The sequence below is a fragment of the Marmota monax genome, unplaced genomic scaffold, assembly GCF_021218885.2.
Source record: "Marmota monax isolate L192 unplaced genomic scaffold, Marmota_monax_Labrador192_F-V1.1 WCK01_AAM20220418_F8-fsc00002, whole genome shotgun sequence".
Taxonomy (NCBI): domain Eukaryota; kingdom Metazoa; phylum Chordata; class Mammalia; order Rodentia; family Sciuridae; genus Marmota; species Marmota monax.
The window spans coordinates 44,003,858-44,022,523 of NW_026693571.1; the positions used below are offsets into that span (position 1 = coordinate 44,003,858).

The window sequence follows — 18,666 nt, forward strand, 5'->3', positions numbered from 1 at the left end:
TCACCAGTTTCCTCCTGGAAGAGTCTGTCCCATTTCTCTCTTAGCCCTGGTGGTGGCTTGCAATCCCTGGCGTTCCTTATTTTGCAGGTACATCTCTACTTCCATTTCTACATGGTCTTCCCTTCTGTGTGTCTCTCTTGTTTATCTTTACACTATAATCTTAAGAGGACTCCAGCCATTGAATTTAGGCCTTGCCTTAATTGGTAAAGACCTCATCTTGACTAACTAAAACTGCAAAAATCTGATTTTCAACTAAATTGGAAATTCTGAGATTTGAGAAGGATATGAATCTCTGGAGGACACTATTCAACAAAGCAGTTACCTAATTTGGGGAAAGGATATACATGGATGTAATTAAGTAAAGGATTTTGAGAGCTTTCTCTGGATTAGGTAGGTAGGTTCTAAATCCAATGACAAGTGTCTTTATAAAACATATGAAAGCGGGGGTAACAGAAAAACAGATGAAGAGACTGGAATGATGTTGCCACTAGACAGACACACAGCAAAATGTCATGCAAGACAAAGGCAGAGACTAGAGCACTGAAGGCATAAAACCAGGGAAGCTAAGGAATGTAGACAGCTACCAAAAACCAGAAGAGGCAAGAAAGGATGCTCCTCTAGTGTGTGGCCTTGAAAACACCTTGATTTTGGACTTCTGTCCTCCAGAACTGTGAGACAACAAACTTCTGTTGTGTTGAAGCCATCCATTTTGGTATTTGTTCCTGGAGCCCCAGTCTTCAATGCAATGCTTTCTTTTCCTTCAAGAACTTTTAAAACCAAGAAACATGTCTCTGAGATAGATTCTAAACAGATCAATCTTAGCAAATAAAAATTTGTGAAGAGCCACAAAGTGAAACCAGCTCAATTCTTGTAATGATCTTTAAATACCAAAATACCCTTCAATGACCAAGATACACAACTCTTATCCGAACAAGTTACCATAAGAAAATAATTTGTGTCATAAACTGTATTTCATATTCCTCCATTTTCCTTGTGACTGCCTTATAATTAACATCTGATTTTATCACACTTCATGTGCTTCTCTCTTTTCAGGGTAAATTGTTTAATATCATCTGTGTCTCCCTATTCTTTTTATCTTGAGACTAACTTTTCATCACGCTGTCTGATGTATAAGTTACATGACACGGGGTGCTGTGTAACCTACAACTGATATCACAGCTGCTGAAGGCAGCTGAGTTTTGGGGGAGCAAGTCATGTCATCATGATAAAGCTAAACTAAACAGGGGAAAGTACATGATGAATCTCTTTCAAGCTTTGCATGATCGGAATTCAAAGTCTAGCATCACCAAACCATCCCTTTCAAACCTAAAATTCCACAGTTAATCATTCAAGTGGCAGATGTCAGGCTACCCCAAAATGTCACAGTATTTTGTGTCTTTATTTGGATGCACAATGGAGAGGAGTTGAGGTCCCTACGGGTAAGTGTGTAAGGGTAAGGAGTCCATTCATGAGGCTATCAGTGTCGCGGTCACTTAGAAACTTGAAGAGATCAAGGAGCCACACCCCTCAGTCCCTCACTACCTTTGCTTTGGAGTCCCTGACCCCTCCCCAGAGCCGTCCTGCTGCTTGGGTGGTCAGTTCTGGGGAGAAAGCGAACGCCCTCCCTGCCGCTCCCCGGCACTACCCAGCCCCGGCCGCAGGTGCTAGCCCGGGATGGGAGTGGAGGCGGGTCGGGCGCCCACCCTCAGGCGGCCGATCCGGCGAGGTCCGTCCCGCCTTGATCCCGCAGCGGTGGCTGGGGGAAGGAAGGGGTCCGTGAACCTGGGCGTCCGCTCGCGGACCGATTGTGAATCCATCCCCGCATCCCAGACCAGGAGCCGCTTTCCCGCGCACACAGCTGAGCGCGTCTGGGTCGGGCAGTTCCAGCCCGGAACCCGGCGAGCCGGAGCGGCCGCCCCTCCCCCGCGCAACGTCAACGCCGGCGTCCGGGAGGCGTCGTAATGTCCCGAAGAAGCGCGCCTCAGAAGCCTGAGCCCAGCCAGCGCCGCTCCAACCCAGAAATTCCTTTCCAAACCTTGCACGCCGAACCCTCCCAGTGGCTCCCGGCTGGCTGTGCAGAGGAGAGAATTTCGGTGCGTGCATGCTCTAGGGGCGCGGGCAGGTTTGCCTAAAGGTTTATTGCAGAAAGACCCTTGATGAGGCTGGGTATCTGCGGCTCCAAAAGACAATTTTAAGTCCCCTTCATTCCCTAGCTTTGGCAGGTCTGGGCGGCAGCGCGTCTGTTAATCCCAGCCGGTGGCCAGCCTTCCTTCCCAATCGCCTGCTATCGTCAGTCTGGGCCAAGTCTCCGCTGCAGCTCCTCTTCGCTTGGGACCCCGCGGCCGGAACGGCTATGGGCGCGTGTGCGCGTCTATTAGGAGGCGCGTGGTAGTGATGGCGGCGCTCAGTGAGACTTTCCTGTCACTGGATACTACTACTCCCAGCCCTCCTCCAAGCCGCCGGGGCAACCCTCTGGTCTTTAGTTTACAAGTGGCAATTTGACTTGCTCTGCTGCATGTCTGGAGGGATCCAGGAAAGTGTGGAGACGCCCCGGGGATTCAGGGACCGCAGCTTGAAAAGAAAAAAAGCCAAACAAATAAACAAAACCCACCCACCCTAACAAACATGCGGCTGCTAGAGAGGATGAGGAAAGAATGGTTCATGGTCGGGATCGTGCTGGCGATCGCCGGAGCCAAGCTGAAGCCGTCCGTGGGCGTGAACGGGGGTAAGTCGCACCTCCGCTGGCGGCGCGGCGGCTCCCGCGTCGGAACCGGCCCGCGAGTCCCGGGAAGGAGGGGCGAGCCGCAGCCGCCAGTGCCTGTCGCCCTAGCGGTGGCCAGCCCGCGGGTCCCTCGGCCCTCTGCTCGGTCTGTCATTTTCCAACCCTAAAGGGGACTTGTAGTTAGGAGCGAGGCAAAGGCGTTTGAGTGCAGGTTGCCTTTTCTTCGAGCAATCCATGACCAGCCTCACTGTCTAGGAGTGAGGTTACAGAGAGTGAAACTTAACTCCTCTTGCCTTCCAAGTAGCATCCCATCCCAAGGGACTCCAGGCTGCCCTTATAGATAAGAATTCCTTATCTATCTTGGAGTGAACCTCATTCTCTAGTCGATTTCTGACTCCTCCCCCTCCGCACATTAGGGAAAAAAATGTGTGTGTGTGTGTGTGGGGGGGGGAATGGTCACACTGCCCCCAGCTCAGATTTGGTAGCCCACGTGTTGGAGAGTGATGATTTGCTGGAGTTGCTGCCACTCCAGAAACTCCCAAGCCGAATGACACGTTGCACTCTTTCATTTCAGGACACTACTTCCTTGTGCTGCTGGGATTCAGTAGCTATACTGGGAGTGTAACAGATACAGACTGTGTTAAACCATAAATGATGTGTATTTTGGCAAGGAAACGCAGATGGGCTAAAAACCTACCTAAGTCTGTATACTGGAAGCTTTGTAATGTGGCCTGAGGACACTGGTGGGAACCCTGGAAATATCATTAGCCTTTTAGAACCTCCTCCTTCTACCTTTAGACAATCTCGTCCTACTTTTCATCAACATTAATTGAATTTCTTCATTTACTTTTGACCTTGTCAATCTTCGAGTTTATTTGTAGGTTTAGTATCCAAGTCTCACAAGGAAGGCAAATAAGGACAGAAGAGAACAATCTTTTTATAGTAGGAAGTGCTCATGAGGATATTTGAAATTGCTTGTACCTCTTTGTGAAAACTTGGTGGACGTGAATGAAATAGTAGTTCCTTCTAAGTTGCTTTTGGAATTGTTATGTACTTTTTATGTTTTGTTTTTTACAATGCTGGGGATTGAACTCAGGCCCTTGCTCATGCTGGGCAGGTGATCTACCACCTCAGCTCTGGAATCACTTTAAATGGAATGAATTAAACAATGATCTTGGAGATGAAAGCTTTTCTGTTTGTTTAAAATTTTTTTCCTTCTATACATAGTGCAAAATATGTACAGTACATAACTGTGAGAACAAGCCTGTTATTCCTAGTGGTTTCTCCCTCTGAAGATATGGGTTTCTTCTTTGACACAGCCTCTTGGTAAGCTTTTGAGAAATTCTTCTGAAAGCTGGTATTTCAGGTTCTGTCAAAGGAAGACCTTCTGTGCCTGGAACTAACCAAGCAGTAAGATTTAGACCATGTTTGTAGCAATCTGCAACATACACTTCAATAGTTAGAACTTCTGGTGTTAGATCTGTTTGCTCAGTTTTGAGATGAAATCACTGGTGACGTATGATCTTTAAGTTTAAATCTGCGGGGGCTAGGTTTGCAAATTACTTTTACCTTATGTTCCCCAAATGCTGTGCCAGCAGGAAGGTTGTTGAATGGTGAATCAGTTCCCTCCAGCTCCCCTGGCAGTGGCAGATATGAGCTAGATCCTATAATCATGTTTCTTCCCTTGGCCTTTGCTTATTGAAGTTTTGGTACATTATTGTATCTTAGAAATATTGTTTCCCATTTCCATTACTCCTTATGGCGTTAATAGAGGATAATTCATTTCTTTGCTTAATTATAAGAGTAGAAATAGAATATTAAGAGCTGGAAGGAACATAACAAAGTATTTTAAACCAGCGTGTGGCTTTCTTTCTTTACTTTTTTGTTCAAGTGCTGGAGATTAAACCAGGGCCTTGCACATGCTAAACTAATGCTCTACCACTGATGCTCTACCACTGAGCTACATCCCCAGCCCCTACACTCTATTTTTTTTTTTTTAATTTTTTTATTGTTGGTTGTTCAAAACATTACAAATTTCTTGATATATCATATTCCTACACTCTATTTTTAAGTGTAAGACTTTTAAAGTATTGCACGTATGTGTGGTCGGACCTCCCTTAAAAAAAGTCTTTACTGACATCTGGTGAGTTAGTGTGCTAAGAAATTTATAGATTTAGTAATCCTAAAATTAAATAAGTTGAATAACTTTCCAAATGGAAAGAAGTATAGTAGATATTAGCTTAGATAACTTAATTCTTAGTTCACTGCTCTTTTTACTCATTTGCATTTCTTTCTTTCTTTTCCTGGTACTGGGGATTGAACACAGAGGTCAGGGGTGCTTTGCCACTGAGCTATATTTCCAGCCCCTTTTATTTTTTATTTTAAAACAGGGTCTCACAAACTTGTTGAGGGTCTCGTTAAGTTGCTCAGGTTGGCCTTGAACTTGTGATCCTCTTGCTTGGTTCCCCAGTTGCTGGGGTTATAGGCATGCACACTGTCCCTGGCTTATATTTCATTTTTAAATATATAGGAGGTTAAAAAAAAGTCTTACAAGATATAAATATGTAGATCGTGAGATATTGACAACCTGTTCTAATGGGACCCAGGAAAGCCCTGCATTATTATTGCACACCTTAGAGTTTATGGCAGTTCAACACTGTTCTATTCATTCTTGGGAAGAGAAATGTTTATTTCTTTGGAAGTATAGAGGAAGTTTGTCCTTTCTATTTGTGTATTAAATTATTACTGTTAATAAGACATTAACCCTAAAAAGGAAGTTGCTTTGTTTTTCCATTAAAAAAACTGGAGCTGGGTGCTGTGGTGCATGCCTATAATCCCAGCGGCTTGGGAGGCTGAGGCAGGAGGATCATGAATTCAGAGCCAGCCTCAGCAACTTAGTGAGGCCCTAAGCAACTCAGTGAGACATTGTCCCAAAATAAAAAAATAAAAAAAGGAGCTGGGGATATGGCTTAGGGATTAAGTGCCTCTGGGTCCAATTCAAGTACCAAAACAAAAATAAAAACAAAAAATAGAAACATGATAAAACCTACATGTATTGCCACAAATATCTTAGAATATTTTGGATTATGTTTGAAAGTGTAATTTACTTTGATAATGAGTGACTTTTGTGAAATGGTAATAATTCCTTGCTTTTTTAAGTATTCCAAAACATTTTCTTTTTTCTTCCTATTAGAAATTGCCTCATTTTTTTCAGTTGCCAATTTTTCTTTTGATTGATGTACTATCCATTCCATTTTTTGGATGAACATTTTTTGAATTTTGTTTAAAAGTAAAAATATATTTTCAGTTTAGCCATTTAAGATCGGAATCTACTTATTTTGGTGACTTGGAGAACATAATTATTAGCTCAAGGAAGGGCCAGATATCATTTTTATGTCTCAGCTTCAACTCTTTGCTCTGCAAATATTTGCCAAGTTTTTCTTTCTGCTCTAGGTGACTTCTAGTTCCACATTCCCAACTTGAGCCATTTGTTAGCCTGTTGGTTGAGTATGTCTCAGAAGTGACTTCTCTGAAGTCAAAATTAATTCTTCTTTCTCCCTTACAGGTATATTGTAAGTAGCCCTGGAATAACCTCATTGTGTCCTTTTGTAGATTAGAGTTATTTACATGTGCATCTATTATAAAAGACAATATACCTAATCTTAGGGATTTAAAATATTAAAAGTCCAGGATTATTTAATTGAATTATGCCAATTTAGTTAAATAGTTCTGTGTATTTATGTATATGTGTGTAGAGCATGGGGAGAATTAGCTTCTTAAAAAGTGAAATTATGTGGGCTAGAGGTATAGCTTAGTGGTAGAGTGCTTGACTAGCGTGAATGAGACACTGGGTTTGAGCCTCAGCTCTGTCAAAACAACAACAATAACAAAAAGAAGTAAAATTATTAGTCAACAAATGTGGATGCCTGAGCTACCCAAAGAGACATGTAATCCAGGTAAATACCTCCTGCTGGCTTTGCAGCTGGTCTGTGGTCCCCTAGCTCTCTCCTGCAGCCATATTGCTAAATCTGACCCCTCCTGTATAGAAATTCTGGAGGTATCACTGAGAACAGAACCACAATTAACAAGAATAAGATCTCAAAAAAGCAGGGCATAGAAGGAAAATAAAAATGACATGAGTTTCAAAAAGCAAGGTATTTAAAATTCCTAAGAACCATCCTCTTCCAAAACAAGCCAGATTCCTTGGATTTAAAATCTGCTCTTAAATCACCCTTCTCAGCTGTTGAAGTAGTACGTTTGAGTTGCTGAGCAGATTCACAATTGTAAAAAAAGTACTTCCTGAGAAAAGTTGATGAAAAGCCTTTATTGTCCCCAAACATCATGCTTTTCATACTTGTATTCATCCTTTGGCTCCCTTTTCTCAGATCTCAGCAAAATGGTTTGTATTAATGCCAGGTATATAAAATAACTTATTGCAGTGTTTGCTGAGATCTTTGTTTCTTTTATGCATTGTTGTTCTACAAATGCCTAAGACACAGTAGTTGCTCAATAAATATTTGTTGAATGAGTGAATGGTAGTTTTTATTTCTGAGCTTGGTCTTCTCTCCATTTTTTGAGCAGTATCTGTGGATATGGCGGAAGGTTTTGGAGTATGGAGGAGCCACAATTTTTGTCTTGTTTTGCTTTAAGGAAAACAAATTAGGCAACAAACGACCTAAGCAACAAATTACCACATATCAGGTGGCTTAAAACTGCAGAAATGTATTCTGTCACAGTTCTGGAGGCCAGAAGTCCAAAGTCAGGGTGTTCTCCATGCTCTGGGGAAGTAGCCTTCCTTGCTGCTTCTGGCTTACTGTAGTTGCGGCTGTCTTGGCTTCTTGCCTTGTGGTGTTATCACTTCAGGCTCTGCCTCAGTCTACACGGGGCCATGTTCCCTATGTGTGCCTGTATCCAGGTTTTCCTATTTATTAAATATGAGTCATTGGTGTGTGTGTGTGTGTGTGTGTGTATGTGGGCGGAGGGAGGGGGAATATCAGTCATTGAATTTGTAACAATCCCAATCCAATAAGACCTCATGTAAATTTGATTATATCTGTAAAGATTCTATTTCCTAATGGTCACATTCACAAGTCCTGGGTGGACATGAGTTTTGGGAAGATACTACCCAATCCAGTACAGAGGGCTTTACAGAAAGTCAAATATGAGTTGATCTCAGATTTTAAGATCTTGGTATATACGGCATATATCAGGGTTTCTCAGCTGGGATATTAATGACATTTTGGACATGACAATTTATTGTTAGAGGGGCTGTTTCACGCCTCCCAGGATGTGTATGTAGCAGGATTCCTGATCTCTTTCCACCAGATGCCAGTAGCACACCCTCCCTGCTGAGTTATGACAACCAAACACTTTTTAACCATTGCCAGATATCTGTGGGGACAAAATTGCCACTGCTGGAAAACTGCTTGTACTCAGGTTTAAAATGGCATTTCCTCAGAATTGCATCTTTTAAAGGAGAATTGTTCTGTGGGTAGCACATTAGGTCTTCAAGCTGATTGTGTGCAAGTCAACAAATGATAATTAATTATCAGAATGGCCCCTGTTGTTCTCGTAGCATTAATATAATTCTAATGATGCCAGTGCAGCTCCAGAGAGAATTTTCTGGAGGGTAAGGTCCAGGCCTCTCTGGTTCACTATCATGTCCCCAGGACCTAGCACAAGTAGTTAAGTGTTCTGTGTGCAGTATCTCACATAGGATATGCTTAGTACATTTTGGTAGAAAGAACACTCTAGACTAGAACTGAAGGCATGTATGGATACATGCTTTTATTTCTGCTAACCAAAATAAATGACATTTACTATATTAGAGAAAGGAACTTCTTTTATTGGTTCTCTTTTTGAGTTTGGGGTATTTTGATTGTTATAGCAGCAGTCAAGCGTGGTACACATAGGACCTGTATTGAAGGCAGGTGCTTTTCTACTCTCCTGTGAGCTTTTTTATTCTTCTAGTCTGAGGATAATGTGCTGGGCCAGAGAGCCCTGATCCTGGCCTTCTGGAAAATCTTCTCTGGGTTTGGGCTGGATCACAGCAAATGAGCAACTCCGCTGGGCAGGGGTGGGGTGGGGTGGGGTGCGGTGCTAATATTTAAAGTAGCATTTACTCTCCTACAACAGAATTTTCTTCCATGCCAAATTTTCTACTGGAAATTCTTTTCTAACAGTAGCTCATTTCTCTCTTTTTAGGACCACTGAAGCCAGAAATAACCGTATCCTACATTGCTGTTGCAACAATATTCTTTAACAGCGGACTGTCATTAAAAACAGAGGTACTGTCACCTATGGGGCACATGAAAAAAGGGTAGAAAATTTAATTTGTACTTAGGTTTTGAAATTGCAGGGTACTTTTGAAGAGCCATTTATAGGTATGACGGTCTAAAGGCTTCACTGTGACAGAAGATAACTTGTACTATGTCAGAGGACTTGTGTTTTGTTTCTACATATTATAGAAACTTCGTAGTTGAGCAGCATGGACTCTAAGTATGGCGTTAAATGAATATCTTTTGGCAATTTAGTAAGATCCTGTCTTAGAATTAAAAAATAAATTCATGAGTGAAAAGGGCTGGGGTTGGAGCTCAGTGGTAAAGCACCCCTGGGTTTAATCCCCAGGACTACAAAGAAAAAAGAAACAACATTTATTGCATTCTGTTGAATATCAAGCTAAGTAACCATTATTTAATTTTCTAATTTCACAACTACTTGCTTTTGAATAACTAAATCTTAGCCTCATTTAAAAAATTAAATGCTTATTCAACAAAGCTAATTGAACGAACACATCTATACAAGTTTATATCCTGGAATACCAAACAGGCGACATTATTCAAAGATGAATAAAAAAGTCCTGTTCTTTTTTGTCATCTATGTGGTCAAGTTGCAAAGGACAGGCTTTTCTCTTTGCTCTTCCTGAGCCACTGCTTCCTGCTGCTTCATGAATCTGATTCTCTCTTTCAGAATCTTCAGGAGATAGCCTGGAGAGACCGCTAGTTCTTTTTTTGCCACTTGGAGTTGGGCAGACACAAACTGGATTTCTTCCTGCACACTTATTTTCAGCTTTTCTTGATGAGAGTGATAAAGAATTAGTGGCAGAGGTGGAGGAACCAGGGGCCAGAAGCCTAGGGGCTCTAGCCACCACTTTTCTGTAGGTGCCTTGACACAGTCTGCTTTAGTTGGCATCAGGTTCATAGAAGAGGAAACAGGAAAACACTTTCCACCTGGGAGTGTTTTACTGGACAAGCGCCTCATGAACAGCCCTTTTAATGAACACAGTGGTATGAACAATATCCTAGTGAAGAATGCAATCAAGAAAACAGAAAATCAGAGTACAATAAGGTAGCACATCTCACCTGCTAATTTGGAAAAAATTAAAATATCTGGTAATACCAAGAATTAATATATTTTTCTTTAAAAAATTTTAAGCTGATACATAAAAACATAAAAATTATAAGAATGAGTGTTTTAAACATCTACTTCACATCTTCTTCTGGATGAAAATGATGGGTGCCTGCTGTGCTTGGGCACATTTGTGCTGTTGAGGTTTAGTTTAGTTTCCATAACTTTTGGGGATCATCTTTTTTTTCCAGGACTCATGCTGTTCAAGTGCTTCTTTGGTCATAACTTTTAACTAATTTTTATTTTTTAAAATCATAGGTTTTCCTTGCCTATCTATTAAATGTTAATAGTTAAAAGAAATATTGGTATTTTTCATACCAAGTCACAGTCTGTCATCAAGTCACAGTCTGTTGTGCTTATTGATAACATTTATTGATCCAGGCTTCACCCAACATGGTATTCTCTTAGAAGTAAAGAAATCTGGGCTAGGGATGTGGCTCAAGTGGTAACGCGCTCGCCTGGCATGCGCAGGGCGCTGGGTTCGATCCTCAGCACCACATAAAAATAAAATAAAGATGTTGTGTCTGCCGAAAACTGAAAAATAAATATTAAAAAATTCTCTCTCTCTCTCTTTAAGAAAAAAAAAAGAAATCGACACATTTTTACATCTGAGAGAGGAATGAATTGGATTTGTGATTCTCTTTTGATAATTGTAAATGAGGAAAAAAGAGGAAAATATACCCATTTGTTCTTGAAGAAATAACATAAAGTTATTCACTCTAACATATTTATTCTTACTATAAAAAAGATTTTTTTTGGAAATGTCTTGAAAAGTTAAAATTCTTGTTCAGCATTATTTCTTGCCTTTATTTATTTAAGTTTATTTTTTTAATTTAAAGTCTGTTTGTAGGCTAAATTTAATTATCTCCTCCTTAGAGCACTCTTTAACAACATGGAAAAAACATGATTTACTAAGTTTGTGCCTTCTGTGTCTATTGGCTTGGTATAAATCTTTTTATTGGGGTATTCTTTTTGATTTACATAGGATCAGTGTAGTGTTTACAACTGGTAAATTGTGTCTCAAGAGTTCTAAATGTTCTCACTGATAACTCGCTGTTCATAAATATGTCAAATTCAAGATTTTATAAGAACTGTTGATATGAAAGAACCATTATTACAGGGAATAGACCTTTTTTTTTTTTTGGTCAGCACCCCAGTTCAATATTGGTTCTGAAATGTGGGGCACAGTGACACAGGGAGATATTTGCCACTGCTGTGGCTCTGGGCTGATCCGACTTGGAGGTCTTCCTACTGACCTTGGCTGATGCTTCTTGTGGAGCAGCTGCCTTACCCAAGTCCTCTGTTAGGACCTTGCTCTAACTACGTCCCCTGGTGGCTGCTTAATGGCTACAGCTGTTACTTAGGCCATGGGAAATCTGGCAAGAGTCTTGATGTCTCTCACTCCTCAGCTTCTTACATCATGCTCTTCTGTAAAGCAGCCAACTTTGTGGGATGCAAGAGTTGAAGAAAGAAGAATGTCATAGCTATCAGCGTCTCTCTAAGGACCAGCTACTCTAAACACCTAGGAAACCTTCAGAGTCATCCAGCTAATTTGGATCTAATGATGAAATGTCTAGATCTGTGCTTTATCATGGTATCTAAGTAGCTATCAAAGCCATTTCCTCCTTTTAGGCCCTTTTCAATCCAATACAACATGAAGTAATTTTCAAAAAGCCATTTAATGTGCTAGATTGCATCGCTGTGTAATATTAGACCATCTCTATTTTCTTGGGCAAACAAGCAGTTATAAATTAGGAGGTAGCATCTTGTTATTTTCCAGTTAATAATCCTGAATTAATTTCAATTGCTATTATGATTTGTGTGTCTTAGAATAGTGTATTTTTGCACACAGGAGACACCCAGTAAATTATTGACTTGAGGTTATTTGGAAGCACTTATTTGGTTCCACTCAAGTTTGATTTATAAAATTGACCATTTCAATGTCTGTTTTTCATACATTGGTTTAGTGATGTGTATTCTAGAATTTGTTTTACCAATTTATTAAAATTATAAAGGATACTATGCTAATGCAATGCTACATCTTCAATTTCATGACTATTGATTTCTAATTTAAAAAAAATTTTTTTAAGTTGTAATTGGACACAATTTTTATTTATTTTTATGTGGTGCTTTTATGAGGATTGAACCTAGCACCCTGCACGTGCTAGGCAAGCACTACATCGCTGAGCCATAACCCTTGCCCTGATTTCTAATTTCTGAAATACCTGTTGAATGGTTTCTGAAGTTTTGTTATATTGAAATAAGGTTCCATTTTAAATTTATTTCATATTTATCTAACTTCAAACTTACAGTTTCAGAGAATATGTCACAATAGGTTATGGAAGGGCCAATTCATTTAAACAAATATCTTTTAAGTGTCTGTGGCTCCAAGACACCGTGCTTGGTGCTGGGGATAGAAATAAAGATGAGCAGGAGGCTCAGGTCCTGAAAAGGGGTCCAGAGTAGGGCAGAATACATTTTCTTTATTTTTCTAAACCGATTATGAATTTTTAATCCCTTTAGCTGAAAAATAAATATAGCAAATTTAAACTTTAGGCTCATGCTGCTTGTTTGAAGCCCAGAGCTATGAGGCTGACTCTTGGAAAGGGAATCAAATAAAGGTCAAATAAGGGCTAGAAGGGAAATTGGTATGTAATGAAAATATTTCTACTTCCCAGTCAGAGCCCTGGTTTTAAGCAGTTCTTGATACCGTCAGTGAGACTCTGGCATAATCAGTACATTATGTGGAGTATCTCCTTAAGTTTATTTTAATGGAATTTGACCTGTCTTACATGTGAATAAACAAAATGTCATGCAGGGTCTCCTTTTTAATTATTCATGATGGGATTTATTTGAATGTATGGCCGTCTATACGTGGGTATGTATGGAATGATACTATTTTGGATTTTGTAGGGTTTACTTATTTTTTATTTTCCATTGTTTCCTTTTCTTACCTTTATGATTGTATGAAGAAGATATGGAAAATATTTGACACTGGATTTTTGTGAGAGTCTTAAAAATCTTCCTTAGAAACACTTCCTGTCTGTTCTTTCCTGTGCTTCAGAAGCCCCTGGTGGCCCAACATGGTAGGCCATCATGGCTCATTTTGCTGAGTTCTTTACTGTTCCATTGTTCTTTTACATTTGCAGTTGCTTCTAATTTTATTTGTTAGGAGAGTTAGTATTTTTTAACTATAGTTTTATTACTTTTTACTGATTTAAAAAGTGACATTTATTTATTGTAAAATGATTAGAAAGTTTAAAAATGACTGCTATTAATATCATGTGTTTTTAGTCCCTTTGCCCTACAAATGCTTTATATATATGATATTTTTAAAATAAAGTTTTTGTTTTTAAAAATAAAATTATATGTATGTATGTGTATCTGTATACATACTTGTAGACATATATGTAAACATGCATACACATATGACCTTACCTTATTTTTTCCATGTAACACTGTAAAACAATTTTTCATGTAATTTAATAATACTAATTAATTTTTCATCACTTATATATTATATCTGAAAATAAAATAACTTACATTTTGTTTACTTTGAGAAGTATATGATTTATTTACATAGTTCAGAATCAAAAGGTACAAGATTATTTAGGATGAGAAGTCTTCTTTTTACCTTTTCACCACATATCTGGTTCTTTTCTCTAGGGACAACCAATTTTTATAGTTTGTATGTATTTTTCCAGAGATAGGCTATGCAAAGCATAAACGTGTATCCCACCACCGTACAAGTTGTATTATTTATGTTGTTTGGTACCTTACCTTATTTTACTACAAAAAAAAAAAACATACCTTGTAGGTTGTTTTACATTATCACATCAAAAATACTATTTCTTTTTATATGCCAAATAGTGTGCTATTGTGTGGATGTACTATGATATATTTTACTTTTCTTCTATTGATGGACACTTAAGTACTTTTACAAAGTTTTGCTATTACAGATGTGTTGTGAAGATTAGCCTAAATATATGCCATTTCCCACATTGGGAATATAAGTGAAGGATAAATTCCTAGAAGTGGAATTTCTGGCTCAAATAATATACACATTTTAAGTTGTGATGTATAGTTTAGATAATAATATCTACCTAATGGGGTTGCTGTGAGGATTAAATAAAATAACATGTAAAGCCATGAGCTCAGATCATCATGGCATATGGTTATTATTAATAGAATGGTCCTATGTCCTCAGCAAGTATTTCATGAATGAAGGAATGAATTGCCAGAATGTTCTCCATAGGCTGTGCCAGTTTACACGCCTGTTGTGGAGTAGGGTAACATTTCATACTCCGACATCCTCACCAACCGTTTTAATAGCTCATAACACTGTGGTTATACTTGATCTATTTAATTTTTCTCCCATTTTTGGACTTAACTATTTAAGTTGTTTTTAGATTTTGGTCTAAAAGATAGCTCTGATGATAACTCTGTGCATAGCTATTCATTGCTACTTTTTATATTTGTGGAGTAAGTGCCTAGACATGAAGTTTTGGGGTCTAAGAATGTGAATTATATTATGGGTCTTGTTATAAATTCCCAAGTTACTTTCCAGAAAAGTTATGCCAGTTGATATTCCTATCAGAAATAGATGCAAATGCCTCGATTGTTGCATTCTAGCTAATCATTTTACTGTTTTTTTTTTTCTAAATAAAAAAAGAATATTTATTTGGCATTTGTGGTTTCTTTAGGTCTGGTGTTTCCCAGTGACCCTATATTAGACCCAGACTGCCAGAAATTTTTTACATGTCTTCAGAGATGACTTATGATCAAATAGGAACTGCTGTGGCCTCTACATGGGGAGATAGCAGGAGCTGATGGGACAGATCAGAACGTGGCATTAAGTCAGTGAGTCTCCATTGACCGACTCTTTATCATACCACGAATGTCTCTGAGTTGAAGATCTCCTCAACATCTTACTTGAACTAGGGCCATAACCAGTGAATTTCTGACATCTTTGAATATATTTTCATGGTTACTTGTTTTCAAGGTGTATACTTTTTCTACTACTTTCTAAATTTGTTTGATTTTAACTGAATAATCCCATAACACAAATTCAAATAGGCATATATATTTGAACTCTGGAGATGAACTAATTATTCCTTTTTAGCTGTGAGACTCAATAACAAGTACCTGTTTATGTTTAATGTACATTTTCCTCCCTAGTGTGCCAAAATGGATTTGATAACTGATTTTCACTGTGTAGTAGCTATCAACCTCAGTTTCCTCATCAGTAAAATAAGCATAATAATATCTATCTAACGGGTTGCTGTGAGGATTAAGTGAAATAACATGTAAAGCCACAAGCTCAGATCATGGTCTGTGGTTATTATTTAATAAATGTTACACAGTACAGTGACTGTACTGTACAGGGAGTCATTTTTAAATTATAGACTATCATTGAGGCGATTGTGTAAGAAATTATTATTTGTTGATCCAGGAACATCTTGACAAATTGCGGCCTTATAAATTTGGTATAATGAATAGAGATTAATTAATTAAAATGTGATAGGCCTTATAAATTTGATGTGATGAATAGAAGTTAATTATTATACTTAATTAAAAAGTGATAAGTCCGGCAAAGATTTTTTTTTTTGAAAGATTAATTGTAGGTAAGTATGCTTATTTGTTTATGGAGTCAACAATCTGTAAATCTTTAGTAGTGTGATGAGCTTATACTGCCTGGTCCAGAGTTCTACAGATCTGAATTGTTAGGCCATATTGTGTATTTGAAAGATGTTAAAATATATTTTGGAAATTTTATATAAAAGTACTTTGTAACCATCATGAGTGCCTTTTTTTTTTTTTCTTGAGGTCTGTCTCTTATAGATGTGCTCATGGATAAAACTATGAAACAATTCAGAACTAAAGACGAACTTGTGGTGCTATCTTTTTCAGAAATAATTTTCTTACCTTTATTTATTTTGTGTCCTTCCTTTTCCAGGAGCTGACCAGTGCTTTGGTACATATAAAACTGCACCTTTTTATTCAGATCTTTACACTTGCATTCTTCCCGGCGGCAATATGGCTTTTTCTTCAGCTTTTATCAATCACATCCATCAATGAATGGCTCTTAAAAGGGTACGTTTAAATCTTTTGAAGGGTGTACTTTTAATGTGGCATATGCTTTCTTATAAGGAAATAAAAACATTTAACATTAGCATTATTATCCTTTAAAACAACAGTGTTTCATCAAAAAGATTCATAAGAAATAGTTTAATAACATCTTAAAATAAATCCCCATGCTTAATCTTAAGATACTACGATAAACCGGGCACTGTAGTGCACACCTGTAATCTCAGCAGCTCAGAAGTCTGAGGCAGGAGGATCGCAAGTTCAAGGCCAGCCTCAGCAACTTGGCAAGGCTGTAAGCAACCTACTAGACCCTGTTTCAAAATAAAAAATAAAAAGGGCTGGGTATATGGCTTCCTAGTGGTTAAGTTCCTTGGGTTCAATCTCTGGTACAAAAAAAAAAAAAAAAAAATTCAACAACACACACAAAAAAACCTTAAAAGACACTAGGATATATGCCTTTTTGTGAGTTTCAAAGAGAAAAGAAATTGAAGAAACTAGAGGTCGTAAGATGTATGTGAGCTTGTAAGATAGTTTGATGTATTTGGATACATTGGGAGAAGTTTTACAATTCTGGCAAAATGTTTGATGTTGAACTATGATAGGTACCCATGAAATTAAACAAAAGGGAGGAAATGATACAATGTTGCTCCATGAAAAACAAAATTTATATAGAAAGGAAAGTGAATCAGAGAACACTACCCAGTTCATCAGCGAATAAAGTCTATCTAGTTATAAAAATATATCCAACTTTGTTTTCTCCCTTCTTTTCTTAGATTTGCTTGTATTTTCCCCTAATAATGATATCAATGAATTCTTAATCTTTCTTTTAAATACTGAAGACATTTCAAAGTTACAAATGTAAATAAAATATAAATAGATTAAGAAGTAAAAAAAAAAAAAGATGTATGTGCATGTGTGTAATGTAGGCTGTCCATTGGATGCTTTAACTTTGCATTCTGTATCTTAAAAAATGTATACAGATAAGATGGAATATTTTTTTTCAAAATGTACAAGATGGAAAAAATATGTATATATTTGTGTAAATATTTACTTTTCCATGTGTTTTGTTTTGTTTGATGTAATAGTTGAATTAACAGTAGATTTTATTAGAATCCTTTTCATTAAAAAGTCATATTTGATGAAAATATCAATTAAAGAATTTTTAAAGTGATTTAAAACTAAACCTATTATAGAATTGTAGTATGACAGCTAAAATACTGAGCTTAGAGCCTGAAAGTTGGTTTCCGATCCTATTCCTAACATGCCTTTGAGCAAAGTTATTTAATAGTTTTGAACCTCAATTTCCTGGTTTATAAAATGTAATCATACTTTTACTTTCTACTTAAAAATGATGTGGGGATATCAATTAAAATCACCTATTTATTCAAGTCACTTCTTTAGCCTTACTATGAGCCAGGAGTTTTTATAGGTAATAGTAGAGAAACAACTGCAAAACTGGCAGCATGCCAGTACATTTTGTGTGTTGGAGAGACTTGGGGTACGAGTGTCCATAAACAAGTAAATAGATGAGTAAGATAAAAAAAGAGGTGTGAGAAGAGTTCAAACTGTGATGTGGTTGAAAGCTGTTAGTCAGGCTGGTGATTAATTTGAACTACAGAATTCTTAGGGTAGAATGTTCTAGACAAGGAAAACAGAATGTGCGAGGCTCTAAGGCAGCAATAAACCCGGTGTGTGTAAGGTCAGTAGAACAGTCAGGATGGCCAGATCTTGGTGATGTGGAGGAGAGATACCATGGTGTGGGGGTGGGAAGGTTGGCAAGAGCTGTGTATGCAGAGGCTTATAAATACCCAATAAAGAATTCTGACTTGATATTAAATGCTACGGGAAGCTATTGCAGGGACTGAAATGAGGTAGAAATGGGGTCCGATTTATATTTGAAAATTATTCTTCTGGCTGCTCTGTGGGAAGTAGGCAGTAGAGGCAGCCGAGAGAAAGACAGGAGATGAGTTTGGAGACCGGGGGTGAGGCAGTCGTGCAATAGAAAGGTGAGTGCACACAGGGTAGAATTTAACAGAGCTCTCAGAGCCCGTGGGTGGAGAGGCTGAGGAGTGAGGACTTCTAGGTTATAGGTACAAGCCACTGAGTAATTGGCAGTGTCATTTACTTAATTGGGGAGAGACAGGTTAGGAGCAGAGGGAAAGTGAAGAGTGCCACTTTGGCCAGATTGAGTTCTGAGAGAATGAGCGTTAAATTCATCCCAAAGCATAAGATCTCACATAAGTAAAATGGCAGCATTTTAGAGCAATACCGTATGTGCATCAAGAACCAATTGTAGTTGCTAGGCATGGTGGTGCAGGCCTGTAATCCCAGTGACCTGGGAGGCTAAGATTAGAGGACCGAGAGTTCAAAGCCAACCTCAACAACTTAGTGAAACCCTAAGCAACTCATGAGACACTATGTCTAAATCAAATACAAAAATAAGGGGGTGG

At 38.4% G+C, this 18,666-nt stretch overlaps 1 protein-coding gene across 5 annotated transcripts in view; it reads left to right on the plus strand.

The window, feature by feature from the left end:
• The first annotated feature begins 2,397 nt into the window (after window positions 1–2,397).
• The window catches only part of Slc10a7 (solute carrier family 10 member 7), a 249,107-nt gene continuing 232,838 nt past the window's right edge, over window positions 2,398–18,666 (plus strand). For 4 of the 5 annotated variants that reach the window (XM_046459008.2, XM_058583941.1, XM_046459010.2 and 1 more), the window contains exons 1-3: window positions 2,398–2,725; window positions 8,927–9,009; window positions 16,086–16,222. In XM_046459008.2, the coding sequence (XP_046314964.1) occupies window positions 2,626–2,725; window positions 8,927–9,009; window positions 16,086–16,222 (320 nt within the window). In that variant the 5' untranslated portion in view covers window positions 2,398–2,625. The remainder of the gene's footprint in view (window positions 2,726–8,926; window positions 9,010–16,085; window positions 16,223–18,666) is intronic. The other variant, XM_046459011.1, reaches the window with a different exon arrangement.